The following is a 21,738-nucleotide window of genomic DNA, read 5'->3' on the forward strand; positions in this document are numbered from 1 at the left end:
CTCAGGAGCAACGTGAGAAAGAGGCTGCACTGGATGAATGAGTGTGGGAGATCCGAGGTGGGCCCCGTGGGCGTGGTAGGGGGAAGGGGTGGTTTGCCGGGGAGAGAGGGGAGGCACTCTGGGCGGTTATTCTGATTAGCGGTCGCCAGTTGGGCATGGAGGGGTCCGGGCCCGATAATGTGTACTACTGGATGGGTGAATTGGCGGGTCTGAACAGGCCCTGCGTGGATGGGTTCTTACCGTGATGGTCGAACATGATGTCAGGAGCACCCAAAGCTATGGATGTATATAAATGACTGCATTGGCATGTACCACAGATGTAATCAGGATGCAATATTGCTGGATTGTGTTGTTGGTTACTGTTTGTAACGTTGTGTCAATTTCAATAAAGCTTTCAAAAAAAATATATATATTCCGTACTTGATATTTAGGAGTCACACACATCAGGCAATTCCAGGATCTCAAAACAAGGAAAAATGGCTGATTTATTTTCTCTCAGAAAGATGGCAGTCCTCCAGTCATGTATCCCCAGTAGACAGCTGAGCTCCTCTACCTAACATCTTATTAAATTAATGCTTCCTTTATGTGAATGATACCACAGCATGATCTATAAAGCATCAATATTGTAGCTAGGAAAAAAGAGAATACATCACTGCAAAAGAACAGATAATAAACAATAGATCAGACCTTTCCAACAAGTAACTACTGGGAAAGCCCTGGACACCTTCTAGTAGCCCTCCTGTGTTTAGCCCATCCCACAAAATTAGAAGCTTGTGCTTGTTTTAAATAATACATGTATACCAAATGGAAAAGCATGTCACTCACTTGAATTAACGCACTGGGAGAGATTATTGCTATTTTGTTTTAGATTCTGTACTGTTTGGCGGCTTTTGTGTTTTGCATGATCTTATGCCATAAGGGGGAGCACTGCTCCACCTTGTCCCTGCGATGGCTTTTCGGAACAGTCTTTGTTACATTTTATGTTCTTTTGTACTTATTGTAACTATGCATGTAAGCACTTTCTCAAACCATTGCTAAAATCCCTTGGTCACCGTAGGTGTAGAGAGGCCTTATATCACCTTCAATTACTGAACACTCTGAGCATTTGCTTTAGTGTATGCTCGTTCTTAAAAGCTGCTATTAGAGCCAGGAGAACAATTGAGGGCTGATATAACCCCCAGGTCGAGGAAATCGCCTACTTTTATCATTGCCGTTTGTGTTTTGTTTGGTCAATCCCTAGTTATCATGTATATTGGAATTTTAGAGTCCCTGTGACTCATGTACCCAACAACTGTGTAAGTGTGCATTTGTAGAACTCCCACGCAGTTTTTTGAAGAAAAATTGTTGAATTCCTAAAATATGTTTAGAGCTGATATTGCAGCGATAAATCATGCAACAGTGGGGAAACATTACTAATGTTATTTCCTTGGTTCCATTCTTATTGCCGCTATGTCTGTTACGAATTACCCATGTAGAGGCAATCACTGCTGGCAACCATTCCTGATGGACTGAGGTGATCAATGCTGGTAATCTTGCCTATGGTGGCCACTAATGTAATATTGTGTGACGTGGTCACTATTACATCACTGACAATGTTAGCAGCTCAGATGATTTTTATTGAACATAAGAAGCTCGTATTGCAGTAAAGGTTAGAGACCCTGCCATTTACTGCAACATATAGTGGTCTGCTTACCTCCGCCAGGTGCGACAGTTCCATCTGAAGACAAATGCAGCATGCATTATGCCTTTTTTTAAAACAGAGACAAATAGTTATTTATTACTTTATTTATTAATGTATTCGATGTTTATAAGACCTGGCAAACAAATTTCAGACCTTCGTTCATTGAACCGTGGAGGGAGAAACGGGCCAGGACCAAAAGGTATAAATATGTAATACAAGGAACAGTTAATGCACTTAGCTTAAAAATAACCAGTTAGAACTGGTAGGATTGGGCACACAAAATATGCTTTGAGTTTCTTCTGAGATTTGACGTTCAATTGGCTGTAAAGTTGAGCGGCAGTATGTTGCATTGGATGGATGCTGGAACGTCAAGCAGCGACTGATTTACGCTATTTTGGTATTGAAGTTTGGCCATAGACATGTAGAGTAATATTTGGCTACTGAATTCTAATGGTAAGCAGAATTCTACATTGATTGATCTTACCTGGTGTATTCTTATTTTGTTGATCATGATTACTTCCTTCTAATCTCGGAGGGAGGTCACGTCCTGTAGTTTGTTATTCTTGTATGAGGGTATTTTTGTTGTATCTGTGTTTTATTACTGCGTCTTTACAGTGTATTCACTTCTCCCCCCTGTAAAGCACTCTGATACCCTCACGGGTCATGGTTACGCTATATAATACTTTATAAATAAATAAGCAGAACCTGAATTGTGAAACACCTCTTGAGTGAGACTACGTCTTCAAAGGGATATATGCCTGTACGTGTAACCAATTCCGATTTGTCAATGGTTGTTTGTACTGTTCCAGTGGTTGCAGGTGAAATACCTCCTGAGCTGCTTTATTTTTATGATGGTGTTATTTGAAGAGTTGAAAGGATGGCCGTCTGTGTACAAAGTGAGAGGGTTCTCCTCTCTCCCAAGAAGGCAACACCCTGGTCATAACTGTTCTGCGAATGTGGATTAGACATGTACTCAATATTTGTGTAAATAAGTTGAGATAAATGACCATTTTAATGCATACCTAATTACTATTATAAATCATTAACTGATCAGTAGCTTGTCGAACCCTTTCAAGCTGGTTTGTAGGTGCAATTCCAAGGACTGCAGATAGGTGCTTCCCATGGAATGTCATACTGGCCTCTGTGGCACAGTAGAAACACTGGTCAGTTCTAGTAATGCCATACAAAAGTGACCTCCACAACGCCTATCGATTACTACATTCAAATTGCTCTTTATTTCACCGATGAAACTAATATTTCCCATTGATAAACACTGTGCCATAGTACAACGCAGTGGGCGTGTTCCTGACGCTTTCCCTCTCTTTCTCAGCTGTCATGGATAAGTCGGATTCTTCGGATTCCCTGAGGAAAATACGCAAGAGGCGTGACGACCGCTCCTGCACGGGAGGAAAGTGTGCCCTTGAGGACGATGGCGATGTCTTCGATGATAGAGCTTTTGGGGTTAGTAAAATAATATACAACATGCCTATAAGAGCCCAATTTCCAACGGAGTGAAATACAAATCAATTAAAAGTGCACTTAAAAACGTTTGAGAACACAGACAAAATGTGGCAGGGTTTAAGATGGAGTTCTAAGGGGTTGTGAGCCTTCACATATTTCTCCCTTTCCTCCTACAACATCATCCTCGAGAACGTCTCTCGCCGGTCTATACTCGTTTGATGTCAGGGTTTGGGATGGAATGGTATCTAGTTCCAGACGACATCTAAGGGGAGTGGCGTTTCTCATGGAGATTGTGGGGCAGGCTAATGAGGACCAAAAAAAAAAATTAAAAAAAAAAAAAAAATGTGGCAGGGTGCTGAGGTGTCTTTGCAGAGGTGGCTGGTGCTGTGGTGTACCCCATCTGACTGTCTTAACTCCAGCTTCCCCCTTCCTCATCACTACATCAAGCATTACCTGCTTAGATCTGTATCCCTGGTAGACTGTTCTGGAGGTGGCCGCCCCCTATTGATACTAACAAATCACAAAGGTGGACATCTTGAGGTGAAATTTGTGAGTGCCATCCAGAGGGGCGGGGAGGCAAACGCTGGAACCATTGGAAGTCTCAGAAATGACATCATGTGTTTTTGCCAGCAGTCCAAGTATCCATGGTAAGGGACTGCCATGTTTCTTGAAAGCTGAGGAATGAAGATTCTCCTATACCAGTAGGATGAGAGGAAACTCCTCTGCTACATGCCTGTTCATTTTCTGAACAAACCAGTTTTGCAGGTAGAACACTCGTCTGGGTCGGTATGAGATAGGGTGACCAACCGTCCGTAAATTTGACGGACAGTCCGTTATTTGGGCCTCTTGTCCGTTGTCCGTCAGAAAATCTTTCACGAACGCCTTTTGTCCGTAATTCTGGGCATTGGTGCAAGCTGTCCCCCCTGCAAGCAACCTGAGAGTTCTCTAACTCTCACTGCAGGGGGCCAGCTCGCACTGCTGTGAACTGAAAGGCCTGCAGCAGCCCCTCGTGGCACAGATTGCTATCCGCCATTATCATTCTGATTGTTAAACACAGAGTGAAGATGGGCCACTCTGTACAGATACGGCATTTGCTGGGCCTCCTCCTGCCAGAGGTCTCCATACTGTGGGGAGGGCCCCCCTGGGGGTCTGTGACTGTATTGGGAGTGGGGGGGGCTGGGGGGGGGTGCAAATGCCTTAGCAGAGAAGTGTAAATGAAGACGGCCTGGAAGTGTGGCCTTCTTTATTGGCGTAATTCCAGGTGGTTTTCATTTACAGACTTGAAGTGTAAAATATACAATTCGAATTCGTGCAGGGTCAAAGAGGTTGCTGAGAAGAACAAACTATTCTGTAAGGACTTTATTTCATATGCAGTTAGGAAGGCAAAAAAGTAACCCACACACAATGACATAAAAAGTAAATTCAGGATTAAACATTGTGTTATTCTGGCAAATCTCTTAATCTCCGGTGCCTACAAACTAATGTGACCTTGTGTAATGTAATAGGTGCTCATGGCATTCTGATTCTGTTCAGAAACTAGTGATAAATGAAGGCGTCCAAAGACGTCTGATACTTATCAGAAGATACTTGTACTATGTCACACCAGTAGGTACACTGAAAAAACCTGGAAGGGTCCAGAAATATACAAATGAAAAAAAAAACAAATTGGTATAACAAACATTATATTTGTGAACAGTGTGGTAAATTCAACAAATGCATATGCCAGGGTCAGTTTACCCAAACTGATTTAAGTGTTCCTGAGCGTCTGAATGATGCTGGTGTCTCATCTCTCGCACAAGGGACAGGATTCCTCTCCGTTCATAACAAGTTGTGCAGCCTGCAATAAAATTACTCAAAACACAGCTTTGATAGAACTGGCTCTGGTCTAATACCACTGAGGTAGTTGAGCCTGTGGATGAGTGTTATCAAGTACATTTAAGAAACTTAGAATCTGGGGTCAGTTTTTCATTATTCACCATAGTCCTTTCCCGATGCTGCAAAAGTGCTCCATTGTCCAAAGTTTTTTGCCTTCATTTTATTAGGGACTTTCGCCGAAGTGTACACCACACCCAGAGCGGGGAAGGTGTCTTATTTTATTTTTTTAGACTAGGTGGGATGCCTGCTCTTCTGCCACTGTAAAATGCTGACTCTACAAATATAGGCGTCAATAACAAAGGGTTTCCAAACATTTGCCCATTTTCACATGTTATAAGCATATATGATTTTAATTTATGGTTTGCGACGGTGAGAGGTATGCGTGTTTGTGTTATTTTAGCAACTTGTGATGTCATTGGATTTATGTGAGTTCCTACTCTGTGCATATGAGGTGGCATGTGTGCATGATGGTCTGTGTGTGCATGTGAGGGTGCATCTTTATGTGATTATGTATGATGTAGGGTGACTAACCATCCATAAATTTCACAGTCTGTCCGTAATTTGGACCTCACGTCCGTTGTCCGTGAGGATCCCTTTTACGGGACGCCTTATGTCCGTAATTTTGGGCATTGCAGGGAACAGCACTGTTCCCTGCATGAAGCCTCAACTCACTGATGGGGCTGCCTTGCACTCCTCCTCGGAGCACAAGAGCAGCCCCACCTGACCATTGTCATTCTGTATGCTGGCTGATTGCCACATACAGAATGACAATGGTCCAGTCTAGGCTGGTAAAGCATGTGGTGGGCCTCCCCCAGGCTCTGTCCAGGGCAGGGCATTCTGTCAGACAGAAGAAATGTGCAAAAACCCCAATGTTGCTACATGAGAATCCAGCACCACAAAAGGTGCTGGTGAAAGAAGTTAAAAAGAAGTGGCTAGAGTTCTTTCACAGTCTCGTCATTTTAGAACTTATGCATTTTCAATAATATATTCAAGGAAGCCATGATTGCTACTTTTTTATTTTATGCAACTAACAACCATTGACAAAGCCAATAGTTCTGGCTTGTTGCAGGTGTAACATTACTTGTTGTTATATATCTGGATACAATGACAGAAGAGGCAAAATACCAGTCAGGCAGCACACTATACTAAGCACAGATTTTTAGCTTACGTGTTTTAAGCCACGCCCTTAATTACATCGAACACCCCCTTTGGTTAGACCCCCCGGTATTTTCATCCCACTTAAAGCCCTGGAAACAACACCATGTCAAATTCACCTCAGGGCCTGGCACTGTCCATCATGCATGACCCATGAATTTCATGTTTTCAGATTTCCTATGTGCCGGGGCATAGGGAACCCTACCCCCACCCATTGCCTTAGGAACTACAGCAAGGGGGAAATTCTTGATGGGCCTCTTCTGTCTGCAATTCTGCAGACACAGGCTCAGATCATTATTAATATGAAAAGGATGGGAGAGTGAGTAAATGAAGGGATAGGTGGATGGCTGGATAGATTAGTGAAAGGGTGAATGGATGGATAATGAGAGAAAGGATGTATGGATGAGTGAGTTGAAGGATGGATGAGAGAAACAGTAAAAAGATGTATGTATGGGTGGAAGGGTAGATAGATGGGTAAAAGTGGATGGAAGAGTGAAAGGATGGATTGATGGATGAGTGAACGGGTGGGTGATGGATGAGTTAATGGGTGGATCAATGAGTGAAATGATGGATTGATTGATAAATTGATAAGTAAAAGGGTGAATGGCTGGACAGATGAGTGAGCGGGTGGATGTAAGGATGGATGAGGGAGTGAAAGGGAGGGTAGATGGACAAATGGATGGATAGATGAGTGAAAGGGTGGATGGATGACTGATAGGGTCAATGGATGGATTCATGAGTGGATGAGTAGATGGATGGGTAGAAGGAAGGATGGCTAAGTGAAAGGTTCGATGGAGAGAGAAAGGAAGGATGGATTGATAACAAAGGGTGAATGGGTGGAAGGATGAGTGACTGGATGGATGGATGAGTGAGTGAAAGGATGGCTGGATGGGTGAAAAGATAAAAGGCTGGATGGATTAGTGAATGGATGGGTGGAAGAGTGGATGGATGAGTGTACTGATGGATAGGGTGAAAGGATGGATGGATGGAAAATGGATGGATGAGTGAAAGGGTGGATGGAGGGATGGATGAGTGAAATGATGGATAGAAGGATACATGATGGATAGGTTTGCAAATGATTAGATATGTTTGGATATGGATGGGCTTAATTATATTCTATTGCGCGACCTCCTCTGATGTGTCTGTAAAATGTACCTTTTGTCCCGAAGTTTTGTCCTGAATATTGACCTCCTGTCCTGAATTTTTGTCCTGAATTTTGACCCTTTGTCGTGAATTTTTACACTCACCGTCCTGAATTTGCACCCATGTCAGTTGGTCACCCTAGTATGAGATCACCTATTTTATTCACACGTTACAAGAACGAATCACTGGGAAAGGTTGGGATCAATGAACCATCAATTTAATTGTTTGTAGCAGTGTTTGATGCATATCGACCCACTGCCAACCCCTTGGTTTTGCTAATAATATGTTGTTTTATAATTGTTTTCATAAAACCTTATTACAAAAACATTTTTTTCATCATACTGTCTTGCCCATTTCTATTTAATGAAATGGCACTCATTGGGGTAGTAGTCTCTACTTTGTTATGGAGGTGCACATTGTGCAAGGGCAGGATGCCATCACGCACAGTGAAGTCAGCCAATGGCTGAAGTGGGCTGACCCACTGCCCCGTGCTTAATGCTGTAGTGGCTGGAAGAAAACTTGAATCACCACCGGTTGAAAAAAGCTGGATATAAGCCCTACTAAGTTAGTTTATTATCTATATACTTTTACTAAAATTCTTTCTTGGCTAATGCCAAACCTACAAATTCTACCATACCTCAATATGAGAAGATCTCAGCTGCTATAAAAGATTTGACTATTTCTTTCCAAAGCTAGCGAGGAGCATGAATCATGATTTCCAAGAGGCACACATCGTTAGGTTCCTTTCTAGGAATGAGCAAGCATGTCACATGACACACAGACTGCATATATTACTCACCCAATCTTTAGATTTCGGGAAAAAAAACAATACTTCACGTGCTAAGTCCTGTGGGGAACATCTGGGGCCCTATTATAGTAAGCGTCCTGGGGTGCAATTGGCATGTGTGCCCGCTTTGTGAGCCCCGGGGCACTTTACTACTGCAGACGCTTGTGCAGCCCCTTCTCTAATACAGATAACACTGGCGCACCTATAGCACCAGCACTATCTCAAGAGGGTATTCCCTTATGTACATGGGTACAATGCCTCATGCAAATGGGGTAATCACTTTACCTCTGCGCCCGCGCCATATTATTGACATGGGCACAAAGGCAAAGAAGCTGTCAGGAGGCATGTGAAAAAGTGCGCCACAAAAAGGTGGCACACTGTCAGTGCGCCCACTTAGTGCACCACAAAAAGGTGGCACACTGTCAGTGCGCCCACTGATGGCAACCCCTAGAAGGGGGCAAGGGATGGTACAGACCCCCCTAGACATTCCCTTGCAGGCGGATGCAGTCACTCACTGCACCCACCTGAGAGGGGATCTTTAATCTCTCTGCAAAGTGCAGGCGAGTTGCCGCCTACACAGAGAAACACAGAGCGGCTTTGAGAAGCAGCTCCCTATTTTATTTGAATGTCCTGTCCCCGGGGCAGCACAAGTTCGCAGCTGCCCTGAGGGTAGCACATTCAACAAAATTGGGTGCACTTTCCCTGATTGCGCACGGCGCAATTACGTAAAGGAGCACGGTTGTGCAAACAGAAAAAGTGTGCCCTTTCAGTAATAGGACCCCTGATGTTCTATTATGGAAGTCATGGATCAATGAGCCAATCAGTGTCGATATAGCATTTTAATTACCTGTTGCTAGGTGTTACCTATGTCTACATTGACGGCCAGTATAGAGCACACCTGTTTCCTTTCTCAGTCAATTAAAGTCGGTTTTGTCCTACGTGCAGTTCTGTGATCTGTTTGGCCAAGATAGCAAAACATGTCAGCTACCACCTCTCCTACATTTGAACCTTTTTGCATGTATTGCATATATTTTTATATGTCCAAGAAACTCCTCAAGCTACTCCTGAAAACCTTGTGACACCTGACTGGCTGCAACATAGGGCAGGGTTAAGCAATATTGCGCAATGCACCCATGTCTGCAGTTTACCCGTTCCTCTATTGGGACATAACCATACTTGCCTTGACCCTGTGACGTTCCATATCTCTCCCTGACCAGCACCATTTTCTTGGTTATGCAAAGTGGACTCAGTCAGACTCAACCCCACCTCCCATGTAAGAGACAAAATACTCTCAAGTCTTTTTTCACACCTCTTTCCCAACCACTCTCCCAGTATTATCGGATTTGGAGCCAGTCATTGTGTGGTCTAGGGAAACAGTCTTAAGACTGCGGCCTCAGCCATGAGTGTTCCGACATCGCAAGCGTAACCATGCTTGCCTTAACCATGCATATGCTTTAACCACGGATAGGCGTGGTTAAGGCAGTGCGCGGTCTAGCTCCTGGCTGCTGCAGGGACGGAAGCAGGAAGACCTCATCAAGAAGAGAGTCCCGGTGAGGTAAGTGGGACTGTGCTGGGTAGTTTTCTGGGTTGAAGGGGGTTGGGGTTGTTTTCTGGGCTTGGGGTCAGGGGTAGTATTCTGGGCATTGAGGGTTGGGGCAGTTTTCTGAGCTGGGGGTCTGGTAGTTTTCTGGGATGGGTTTGTTGGGCTAGTTTTCTGGGCTGGGGGGTCAGGGTAGTTTTATGGGCAGGGGGGTTTGAGGGTAGTTTTCAGGGCTTGGGAGGTCGGGGTGGTTTTCAAGGTGGAGGGGTCAGGTATTTTCCAGGCTGGGGGTTTGGGGTAGTTTTCAGGAATGGGGGTCAGGGTACTTTACAGGGCTGGGGGAGGGTCAGAGTAGTTTTTTTTTAAATTAGGGGTAAGGGTATAGGCCTAAGAGTATTGGAAGGGGTTGGGGTAGCTTTAGGGACAGCACTGGGGTGGGAGGGGGTCAGGATAGTATATGTTAAGAGACAGGGTTTTAGGTCTCAGGGCAGGGGGGAAAATGGGTAGCCAGAGTACTTTTTAAGGCTTAGTGGAGGGTAGGGTCGTTTTTAGGGCTTGAAAGGGGGGGCCGGGGTTGTTTTTTGGTCTCGCTGAGCCCCAGCGCTTGCGCTGGCTCGAAGAGACATTTTGTATGTGGGGTTTTCAAAGTGCTGCTGGCTGGCCTAACGCTTGCGTTCACACGATCGTGCACGCACAGCCGGCCGCCAGCAGCACTTTGAAAACTCGTATGCGTCATCGCGATCACTTTCGCTTTCAGAGCGATCGCGATGACGCACGCGCACACACAACTCCCGCTTCTCCCCCTCCCCCACCACATTTTGCGTCTCCGGCCGCTCACGCGCGGCCAACGCTTGTCTTCCTTCCTTACACAGGAGTTCAAGTGAGAGGGAGCACAATTTTCTCTGCTCCGATGCAGAAGTCCTTAACTACCAGGCTTCACTGCGCACACATCCTAACCCTCTAACTGCACCCATCTCCAACCAACGTACACGAGTCACACTTCTCTTTCTCACCTCATGCAACTTCGCCACCCATTCAATCTATGTTCGAAAATACAAAATACATAATTTTGCAGCGGCAGTAAAGTACCTACAGTGAATCACTATTATTGGGAGAGCCATTTTAGGACACTAGGAAATGCCACATTTCTAATAAATGGATGCTACTTTACAAGCGGCATCTAAACCTTCCCTACAATTCTGGTCCAGAGGCGCTACAGACAGGAGATAAAAATACAGCAGCAATTGGCTTTACTGCCATTGTTAAGCCCACTTTGCTACACAGCTCTTACAATTCCCTAGCAGCCACAATACAGGCTGAAATTAATTTGCACTTCCTTCAGCTAAATGCATATGGCAACCAAACTGGACAGCAAAACCGTTCTGTGCAGCAAGTGGCAGAGCAAGAAAATTATATTCTATATCCAAGGTTTTAAATAAAATCATCCCTTTGCCATGTTGGAGTGAAGCTGTGTTTTCAGAGCTTCACACGACGCAGCGGTTTTCACCTGCACATTAGCAGGGGTGAAAACGTTTTCAGTTCAGGGCAAGAGAACAGATAAGTGCCCATTTCCCTACCTGCCGTGAGGACCAGAGATGCTCAGCATCTAGCTTTTGGGTGTGCCACAACCTGGACTACTCTTCAACAGGGGCGCTAGCTTCCGCAGGGCAGAGGGTCTCAAGATACAGCAATATTTCAGCTAAGTAGCACACCTTTTGCAAAGTCAACACTGGCGACTTTCAAAGTGCAGTACCTGAACTAAGGACATTACACACAAGTGCAGCGGGTGAAGAACTTCAAAGTGCACCAAAACTTTGCTCTGGAATACAGCAGCCAAAAAGGACCATTTATGTTCCCTATGTCTTCAGACAAGGTCAGCTGCTGTTCCTGTGCATTGTGACAAAAGTAGAGGTGTGAGTTGCAGGTGACTAGCTTTTGGAACACACTTCACATGGGGATCTCACTGTGGTATACAGCAGTGGCATTTGAACAATGGGTCCAGCGGGTACCGCAGCACCCCTAGACCTGTAGATAAACTAACAAGCATTTGCAATGCAATAGGTCTCGCATTTACGCGAGTTTGAGCTATTGACATTGCAAATAACAATGCCTTTTATTTTTGTTTTCGTTTTTAAAACATAAATAAAAGGCATGGTCAGTTACAATGCCAATAGCTTAAGCTTGTGTAACTGCGAGACCTATTGCATTGCAAATGCTTGTTTAAAATTAGGGTTTGGGTTTTAGGCCTAAGGGCAGTGGAAGGAGTTTGGTTTGGGGTAGTTTCAGGGACAGCGGAAAGGGGGTGGGAGGGGGGTAGGGTAGTGTTTGTTAAGGGTTAGTGACAGTGTGGTGGTTGGGAGGGGTTGGGGTATTTGAACCTCAGGGTGGAGGGTAGGTAGGGAGTTTGTAGCTTGGGGCGAAGGAGGGGGGTCGCGACCTTAGCCATGCATACCTCTTTACAATTCATGCCTTTACCACGAAATGATGTGGTAAAGGAAGGCGTGGTTAAGACACATTCATGCTTTAGGCTGCATGGTAGAGGCACGTGTGATTTAGAAATGCATGCCTCTATCAAAGAACCTGTGGTCACAAACCCTATCATTCACACAATTGAATGAAATGAAATGAAATGAAATGAAAAATGAAATGAAATGAAAAAGAATTTCTAAAGCGCATGGCTGCCCTTGAGCGTCCCAGCGCTACGTGTACACACAGACAGACCTCCTCTGAGCCGCATCCAGAGATGTTAGTCATTCTGGGGGAAAAGGAACGTTTTAAGGGATTTTCGGAATCTGGTCAAGCTAGGTTCTTTCCTCATTGATGTTGGGAGGGAGTTCCATAGCTGACCCGCGTTTATTGAAAAGCGGCGTCCTCCGGTCCTTGTTCTTTTTGCTCTCGGGATAGCTACCAGGTTTTCCTCGCCAGAGCGGAGCGTTCGTACTGATTTGTAAGGGCGGATCAGATCTCTGAGGATCGGAGGGCCTGTGCCTTGGAGGACTCTGAACACTGTACAGAGCGCTTTGAATTTCACTCTCGCTCTTATGGGCAGCCAATGGAGCGCTTTCAAGGCCGGTTTTGCTGACGTTCTTCTAGGTGTGTTCGTCAGCAGTCTTGCAGCTGCATTCTGTGCCCTCTGGAGCACGTTCAAGGTGTATTCCGGTGCAGCCAGGAAAAGGGCGTTGTTATAATCCAGTCTTGACAGAATAAGGCCCTGTACCAGCAATTTCCTAGAGTCTAATGGGAGTAAGGGCATAACTTTCCGTATTGAGCGGAGCAGCCCATAGCAACACCCTGCAGTTATTTTCGCCTGAGTGTGCATCGACAGCTCCGGTTCAAGCCAGACGCCGAGACTTTTTATGGATCCCTTCGGGGTCGGAGGATCTCCTAAACAAGTCGGCCACATACATTTGGGGAGGGAGGTGCAGAGATTTCCCAGCAACATCACCTCGGTTTTGGAGGCATTAAGCTTGAGTCTTGAGTCGGCCATCCATGCCATGATGTTGGTAAGGCAGGCGGCAAACTTCTCACCATGGCTTTCTGCGAGCGAGAGCGAAACAATCAATTGGGTGTCATCCGCGTACGTTGCGAGTTTCACTCCAAAGGGTGCGACCTCCCCCTCCAGTGGGGCCATGTAGACGTTAAAAAGCGTAGGGCTCAGTGAAGAGCCCTGCGGGACACCACACTGAAGGGGGGTGGGCACTGATCTATAGTTGCCCTCGCACACTTGATATGTTCGATCACTCAAGAATGACATTAGCCAGGTGAGCGCCAGGCCTCTTACTCCCAGCTCCTCCAACCGGTGGATCAAGATCTTATGATCCACCGTATCAAATGCCGCGCTCAGATCCAGGAGGACCAGGGCTGCTGATCCTCCTGAATCTAAGATGCACCTGCCCTCTTCTACCATGGTGATCAGCGCCGAGTCAGTGCCTTGACCGGGCCGAAAGCCAGTCTGGGTGTGCCGTAACAACTCGTTAGATTCCAAAAAGGACGAGAGTTGCCGGTTAACCCATTTCTCAGCAATCTTTCCCATCCCTGGCAGTAAGGAGATTGGCCGAAAGTTGGACAAATCGGTGGGATCAAGCCCCACTTTTTTTAGCAGGGCTTTTACTATAGCCTGCTTCCAACTGGGGGGGACCTTGGCGGCGGCAAAGGAAGCATTGAGTAGATCTACTGCCGGTCCCGCTATGACATCCATAAACTGCTTTAGGATGTACATAGGCATGGGATCCGTCGGAGAGCCACTTTTTTGCGCGGCCAACTCTTTACAGAAAGCTTCCCTGGTGATCGGGGCAAACTTGTCCAGCACGGCTCTATCAGTGGCCAGACGGCTCTCCCCCAAGGGCAGGCTCTGACGGGACACGGGGAGGCCGGCTATGATGTTTTGAATTTTCTGGTCAAAGTACTGGGCCAGAAGGTTACAGCGGTCCGTACTCCCCTCTGAGGGTTCTGGAGATACTGGAACTTTGAGCAGCTCTTTGAGAATTTTATAGGTTTCCCTTGAAGAATTGGTTGATGATTTTATCCTATTTTCAAGGTAGGCCGCTTTGGTGGCATTGCGCGCCACTTTATAAGTTCTCATGGCTGCCCTGTACTCTTCTTTGGAGTTTCCTGCCCAGTTTTTCCGCCAGTCACGTTCTTTCTTTTTACAAATTTTTCTCAGAAGACCCAGCTCTGGGGTGAACCATAAGGATTTGGGGCCCCCCGTCTTCCTGTTGGCTATTTTCAGGGGAAGTACCGCGTCTAAAGCTGTGCTGAGCCATTCGCAGAAAGCCTCATCTGCCTCTATAGGATCCCTATTAAGCACCGGGATGGTATGTGTCAGCTTGCGTGTAAGATCGCCGACCGGGAGTTTCGACCATGCCCTTACTGGTACTTGTGCTGTGGCTGCCGGGAGAGATGGGGGAGCTGTAACAAAACCCAGTTGAAAGGGGATCAGGAAGTGATCCGTCCAAGGGAGAGGCAAGGACGGTGACATGGAAAGACGGGGAAGATTAGAAAACACCGTATCCAATAAATGGCCCTTGACGTGGGTGGGCTCCTGATTATGGAGGGTGATGTTCCCCAGCCCAAGTTCAGATCTAAGGTCGTTTGCAGCTTTATCCTCCGCTGAATCGAAATGTAGGTTTAAATCTCCAAGCAGGAGAAAGTTGGGTGCCGACGCTATTAGCAATGGGGCCTCTTCAAGCAGAGAGTTCGCGAACTGCTTGATGTTGCCCGGAGGCCGGTAAATCAGCAACCCCGACAGTGAGTCGTTGGGGGACAATTGAATCTTAAAGCTACAACTTTCCGCATCCAGGATAGACCCTTCAGCGGCCCTACATGTCAAAATATCTCTATATATAATGGCCAGCCCGCCCCCTCTGCCTCGCGGTCTGTGCAAGCAAAAGATACAAAATCCGGGGGGAAGAGCGTTCGCCATGTCAAAATCCGAACTGTCAGATGTCCACGTTTCCGACAAAAATAGCACATCAAGCTTGTGATCCAAAATCAGATGGTGGATGTGTAAGGAGTGCCTAGGTAAAGATCTACAGTTCAGGAGGGCTAGTCGAAGTGGTTCCCTAGGGGGGGGAGCATTCTGGGCCTCTTTACTTTCCGTAGTACATAGAGCACAGGCTTTGAAGAGCACATCCAACCTCAATCCCCTCGGACAGAGGCAGGAGGCTTTGGGGCAGAGAGACATAAGTTGTTCTTGCGAGTATGTGAGAGGCCCTCGCTTTGTTTTGGGCAGCATGTCTGGCCCTAGGTCCGTACGGGCCCGGACGGGCCCAGACGGGCTTGCCTCTGGCGCGCCTCCGGCGCGCCATCGGCGCGCCCGCTGCGCCCGCCCGCTGCGCGGACGAGTGAGTGCGGCCATTTATGAGGCGCGAGGTCCTGTGTTCGCCCTCACACTAGAGCGCAAAAAGCCCTCTTCCCAATCCAAGATGGCGGGACCTTCCGGTTTAGACTTAGGTTACCGGAGGTCATTCAGAGCCCAGAAACGGCTCGAAAATGCCCCCACCAGCTAATATGACCAGGCGGTGTGACAAGGAGTAAATTTAAAAATTAAAACAAATTTTCCAAACCAACATCAAAAATAACGTTTTTAAAAGCAATTTCGGCTCTGTGGTGCCGTGTGGTGCCCGGCTAAGCTCCCTGTGAGTGTCAGGGGAGCCGCCTATGTGTACAGGCTGCGCCCGAGGCTCTTGCCTTAATTTATAGCACGAGGTCCTGTGTTCACCCTCTTCCCAATCCAAGATGGCGGGACCTTCCGGTTTAGACTTAGGTTACCGGAGGTCATTCAGAGCCCAGAAACGGCTCGAAAATGCCCCCACCAGCTAATATGACCAGGCGGTGTGACAAGGAGTAAATTTAAAAATTAAAACAAATTTTCCAAACCAACATCAAAAGTAACGTTTTTAAAAGCAATTTCGGCTCTGTGGTGCCGTGTGGTGCCCGGCTAAGCTCCCTGTGAGTGTCAGGGGAGCCGCCTATGTGTACAATTACAGAGTTTGCAACCACAAAATGGCTTTTTAATATTACTACACCCATTTTGCAAGTCAAAACAGCATTTCAGTCTTGCAAAGTGGGTTTATTGCCCCCATACTGAGTTGCAAGCAGCAAAGGATGTGAAAAGGGTGTTCCCTCCTAATTGCAATTTATTTTGGTATTTACCAGTTGTCGCAGTCGCAAACCATTGAACAGTAGCAAACTCTTCCAAGGAGGTGGTAACTCATTGACTTAGGGGAAGTTTTCCCTTTCAAAAGCTTCTCTTTTGGGAATCATGTCAGGCAACCTCTGGGGGAGCAAGCAGAGGTCAAGAGGGCCACCGCCTGCTCCCCGCAGTGTGTTTCCAACTGGGAAACATTTATGTGTTTTTTAAACACCATCGGTTCCTATAACAAAACTTTCCACTTGGGAATACAAACACAGGAGTCATGCTCTGCTGCTTCTTACAGACCACTCCCCCTGTCTTGGTAGCCAATGACATGGAGTCTCACATAGTGGCCTGCCTAATTAATATTCATTAGGGCGGTCACTCAGGGATGTCCTACAACAGGAGATTTTTCAGTGTGACCTTTTAGTACATATGTGGCATCGCAAAATGAAAGACTGTAAAAACTCTGCACAATGTGCAACCTCTTTTTTGTGACCAGTCTTTTAGTAATTTGACCCTTTGATCCTTGCTGTAGCTGAAGGCATAGCAGTATTTGGGTCAGAGAACAATCATCACATCAACTGACTGCACCTCGATTGGAGTCGGCCTGGGAATGATGGCGCATTATATATCACAAAAAAGAGGGGGGATATGGGAGCTATAAAGGTCCAGTGTCCATGCTCCCTAAATTCGATATCTAGCATCAGGAGGACAAAGTTCCTATGGGCAGGTGCAAAAAGTCACCACCCCCTTAAAAAAAGAAAAGAAAACAGAGTGTGAAAGAATTCCTAGATTGGAAACCCACTCAGGAGACTGGAAGACCACTCTTTGTCCTCTGTTGCCCTCACACACCCCGAGGGGTGTCATGCTTCATAATCGGGCGGTTGCTCCTCGTAGGGCCGGCGCTGCAATTCCCTACGGGCCCCCCGAAGGGTCACTTTGACGGAGATCTTTTAAGGACCGCCGGATGGTGCATGTGGGTGTGTGGGGAGTGGGTTATTGATGGAGGGTAATTCAAGTGCGTGTTAGTTGGTGAAAAAAATATATATAAAAAAGGGTCATCATGCAGCGAGATTTATTAGATGTACCCTTAGCAGGCTTTGGACTACTAAAAAGTTATAACCCTAGAGGCACGCTATGCCCAGGGGTCATGGGTCATAGGTCAACATGTTTCGCGCCTCTTTCGCCTATAAGAGGTCGGTGGCGCTTCATCAGGACCAAATTGTTAAAATTAAGTGCACGTGAGAGTTGGTGAAACATAATAAAATACCCTTAATATCAATCTGGGCAACAAACTGTGCTCCTCAGTGTGGTCACATATCAATGATGAAAAATTAGCTCCAGGTCAATATCCTTAATATCAATCTGGGCAACAAACTGTGCTCCTCAGTGTGGTCACAGATCAATGATGAAAAATTAGCTCCAGGTCAATATCTAACTGGTCGGACACAAATACTCCATCGGCTAGGCGCATGGACCACCCGTACGTTAATGGGATTTCAGCCCAGATGGTCACACCAGTGTACCTGCCCCATCCATGCGACTGCCTGTAATGGATATTGACCTGGAGCTAATTTTTCATCTAGGGTTATAACTTTTTAGCAGTCCAAAGCCTGCTAAGGGTACATCTAATAAATCTCGCTGCATGATGACCCTTTTTTATATATATTTTTTTCACCAACTAGCACGCACTTGAATTACCCTCCATCAATAACCCACTCCCCACACACCCACATGCACCATCCGGCGGTCCTTAAAAGATCTCCGTCAAAGTGACCCTTCGGGGGGCCCGTAGGGAATTGCAGCGCCGGCCCTACGAGGAGCAACCGCCCGATGATGAAGCATGACACCCCTCAGGGTGTGTGAGGGCAACAGAGGACAAAGAGTGGTCTTCCAGTCTCCTGAGTGGGTTTCCAATCTAGGAATTTTTTCACACTCTGTTTTCTTTTCTTTTTTTAAGGGCGTGGTGACTTTTTGCACTTGCCCATAGGAACTTTGTCCTCCTAATGATGCCGCATTCTCTGAGCAACTATCACTGACTTGTAGGAGCATGCAATGCATTTCAATGGGAGCATTGCTTTTTGTGGTGGTAAACTAGATGACAGGACGACAGCAGATGTTGGGAGATTTCCACATATCAGAATGTTTAGGAGCTGATTGAACAATGGGTGTGGCAGTTTGGGTTGGGTAATGTTATCATCTTAGCATGAAAAGATAACCACGATGGCCTGTGGAGGATTAGTAAAGATAGACTCCTACCAGGCATGGTGACCCCAAAGACAACATGATAGTACAGCAGTCACTGAAAGGACAGCATGTTCACATTTATACGTTTAGTCACGGTACAGTACAAGCATTTGGTGATTTACTGATGAAAATATTGGTGGAGTATTGTCGTTGAAAGGATACCTTCTTAGCATCCAAAGGTGTACACAACCTAAATCTCCGTTTTCTCAATGTAAGAAACTATTTTGAATATGTCTTTAAAATATATTTATTCATAACAAAGGCTGAGGCCCTTTCTTACTGTTAATTTTCCGTTTTTTAATGTGGATTCCTACAATGTGAAACATAAATCTAGTTATGTGAGGTTGATTTTATCACTGGTGTCGATACTTAATTTCCTAATGCATTTTAAAAAAAGATAAGCTAACATTTCCTTTCTTTTTGCTTTCAAAGGAAGAGCTCTTGCATTTTTACCTTTTTAGGACCCTGTTACAACGCATGAACCTCCCCGGAAAACACCAGGTACTCTTTCGATAGAGCTATACCTTTATGAGTAAACTCTTGAGACAATGACAGTTCTTTCCATGGTTATATTATCCTAAGTTATTGTTTATAGTTATGTGTATGCTAAGATATTGAATATGTATTCTTTATATTATGTTATGCAATGTTATGGAATTTCATGGTATGCTATGGCATGTAATGTTAATGCGGCAGCCAAAAGATATCAAACTCGGTCGTCTTCACATGTTTAGCCAACTCCATCAACCAGAAGGAAGAGGCGTGGTCATGCCTATGTACTGCCAATCCCAAGACATGGTTTATCCAGAGAACTCAACTAGATGTTTCCAATCCAAGATGAAGTTATACTCTTCCTGTGATATCAGTTCCTGATTGAATCACATATAAAGAAGGCAATCATGAGCGGAAGATGCACCGCAATGCATTTGATCCCTATTTTTCATTGCATTCATCTCTCACTTGTTCTCTAATTTTGTACTTGATTTTTGCATTTTGCTTATATTTGGATTTATTTTATGGATTTCCCTTGGCCTGCCTGTTCACTTTTTCTGATGTCAGGGGGGCTTCGTGTCTGGCTTGTCTAATACAACATAAATCTTCGTCTCTAGTCAATTACAATCAGTTAGTCAAGGATATCCTTTACCTTTCTAGCTTTTTCCTGCTAACAGAGACTTTCTTTAGATTATGCCCTACCCTTTTCTTGTGTGTTATACTGTGCAGGGTGACACCGTGGCTACTGAGAGGAGTCACCATTTTCCCTGACAATCAGGAAGGAAAGTGAACAGACCTTCCCCTTATTCAGTCCATGACAGACTCTGATGCCCACGACTCCATAGGTTTTGCTCACACTGTAGATCCCTCTCATCCCTCCTAGCAGAAGATTTATACCAATAACACCTTGGGAATTATTTTGTTAAAACAAAACTTGTTTTTTTATTTCTATGTCATCCTGTAAGAACCTTGCAGCACCGTCATTTCTCTGGGGATCCTGTGAAGTTTAATCAAGTTAGAATAAATGTGGGATACCTTATTGGAAATCTTAATGAACTTTGTCTGAATTGGGCTATACCTCTAGTAACAAATTCAGATGCTTGTTTGGAAATATATGATACCTTTTTGCTTGTGTTCTCGAAGATGTTTGAGCATCCTGATTTCGACCTGAAGAAGCTTTGTGTGATAGTCAGAAAAGTGGAATGGGTGTTCTGACTTATGTGACTCATTTTCGTCAATGGGCATCTGTAGCTATTGGCGCTGGGAGAGCTTTGATGTCTTAATCTTGAAAATGGAGACCAAGGATAAGTTAGTTTATTGCCAACATGAGAATGTTGGATTCATATTAAATGCTGCTGGTCTTTTCATAGATCCAAAGATGATTTTGGCTATTTTGGAATGGCCTTCAACTACTAATGTCAAATAGATTTAAAGTTTCCTTGAATTTAGAAACTTTTATTGTTAATGTATTAAGAACTTTGCAGAGATAACTAATGCCTTGGCCTGGTTCTTCTCTCTTCCTGAGGCCAGAAGGAGTTGGTGTATTTATCCTGCAACATAGATCTCCATATCCAATCAAGTATTTCCATTGGTGTCAGATTACCAAGGAGGTTTTCTTGTTTACCCCTGTGGCTTTTTCCACCTAACTGAGTCACTTTTATGAGACACTTGCCACCTGTCATCAGTGTTCAACTGCTCAGGGTGTTCCTTTGTTTTGTTTTATTAATAAGAATATTTCAGTTTAACACAGACCTTATAAACTTGAAATAAATTAATGGAGCAAAATGCTAAAGATGTACATGCACATTCATAAAAAAAATCCATCATTTCATTTTCATTTTCATTCTTTTTATCATAATCAGATGAGCTTGGTCTAAGGTATTGATCATGTACCACTGTCATTCCTTTACACTAAGGTTGTGATTATGAGTTTTGACAGTCCTGGAGTGGGCGGCTTGCCACCTCGCCTCTCCAAGACCGCCGTTGGACCACCACTGCACTGATGGCGGTCCGGCCAATACATTTTCATTCTTTTTATCATAATCTGATGAGCTTGGTCTAAGGTATTGATCATGTACCACTGTCATTCATTTACACTAAGGGTGTGATTATGAGTTTTGGCAGTCCAGGAGTGGGCGGCTTGCCACCTCCCCCCTCCAGGACCGCCGCCGGACCACCATCGGTGCAATGGTGGTCCAACGGCCAAAGCCCTAATAGGCCACCACCGCCGTGCCCCCACTGCCCACCAGACTCGTAATCAGGGCGTAAAGCATAATGTGCATTTTTTTTTTTATATTAGCCTTGCACAATCAGCAGCTTATTCTTTCTCTAGCAATTCTCAGCCATCTATTCTTCACCTCAAATGTTGGGAATTGATCAAATCGTGCCAGCATCAAAGTCTTGTGTTGCTTAGTTTACTTGAAGTTATCATTAATCCCTTGTGTTAGACTTGCAGTTTTGAGTGTCTTCAGACTTAAATACTCTGTATCACCGGTTTCTTGATGAATACTTTTATGACATTGGTTGATATTATTTTGTCTGCTAGTGTGCCTCGATGACAAAACTTACCAATCCACAGTTTACATTCCCCATTATACTAACTATATTCCACTGATGTGTTTGTTTGTTATTTCGTCCAGTAATGAAATTGAATGGGTGACTGAACGTAATAGGTTGACATACCCATATATGACTAATTAAATAATTCTACTTTAAATTGA

At 45.1% G+C, this 21,738-nt stretch overlaps 1 protein-coding gene across 1 annotated transcript in view; it reads left to right on the forward strand.

Moving 5' to 3' along the window:
* The window catches only part of LOC146797629 (uncharacterized), a 100,449-nt gene that overhangs the window by 30,424 nt on the left and 48,287 nt on the right, over nt 1-21,738 (forward strand). Inside the window, exons 2-3 of the mRNA XM_085627578.1 lie at nt 3,012-3,142; nt 18,959-19,027. Of these exons, the coding sequence (XP_085483704.1) occupies nt 3,012-3,142; nt 18,959-19,027 (200 nt within the window). The remainder of the gene's footprint in view (nt 1-3,011; nt 3,143-18,958; nt 19,028-21,738) is intronic.

Source organism: Triturus cristatus, chromosome 9 (genome assembly GCF_964204655.1).
Source record: "Triturus cristatus chromosome 9, aTriCri1.1, whole genome shotgun sequence".
Lineage (NCBI taxonomy): Eukaryota > Metazoa > Chordata > Amphibia > Caudata > Salamandridae > Triturus > Triturus cristatus.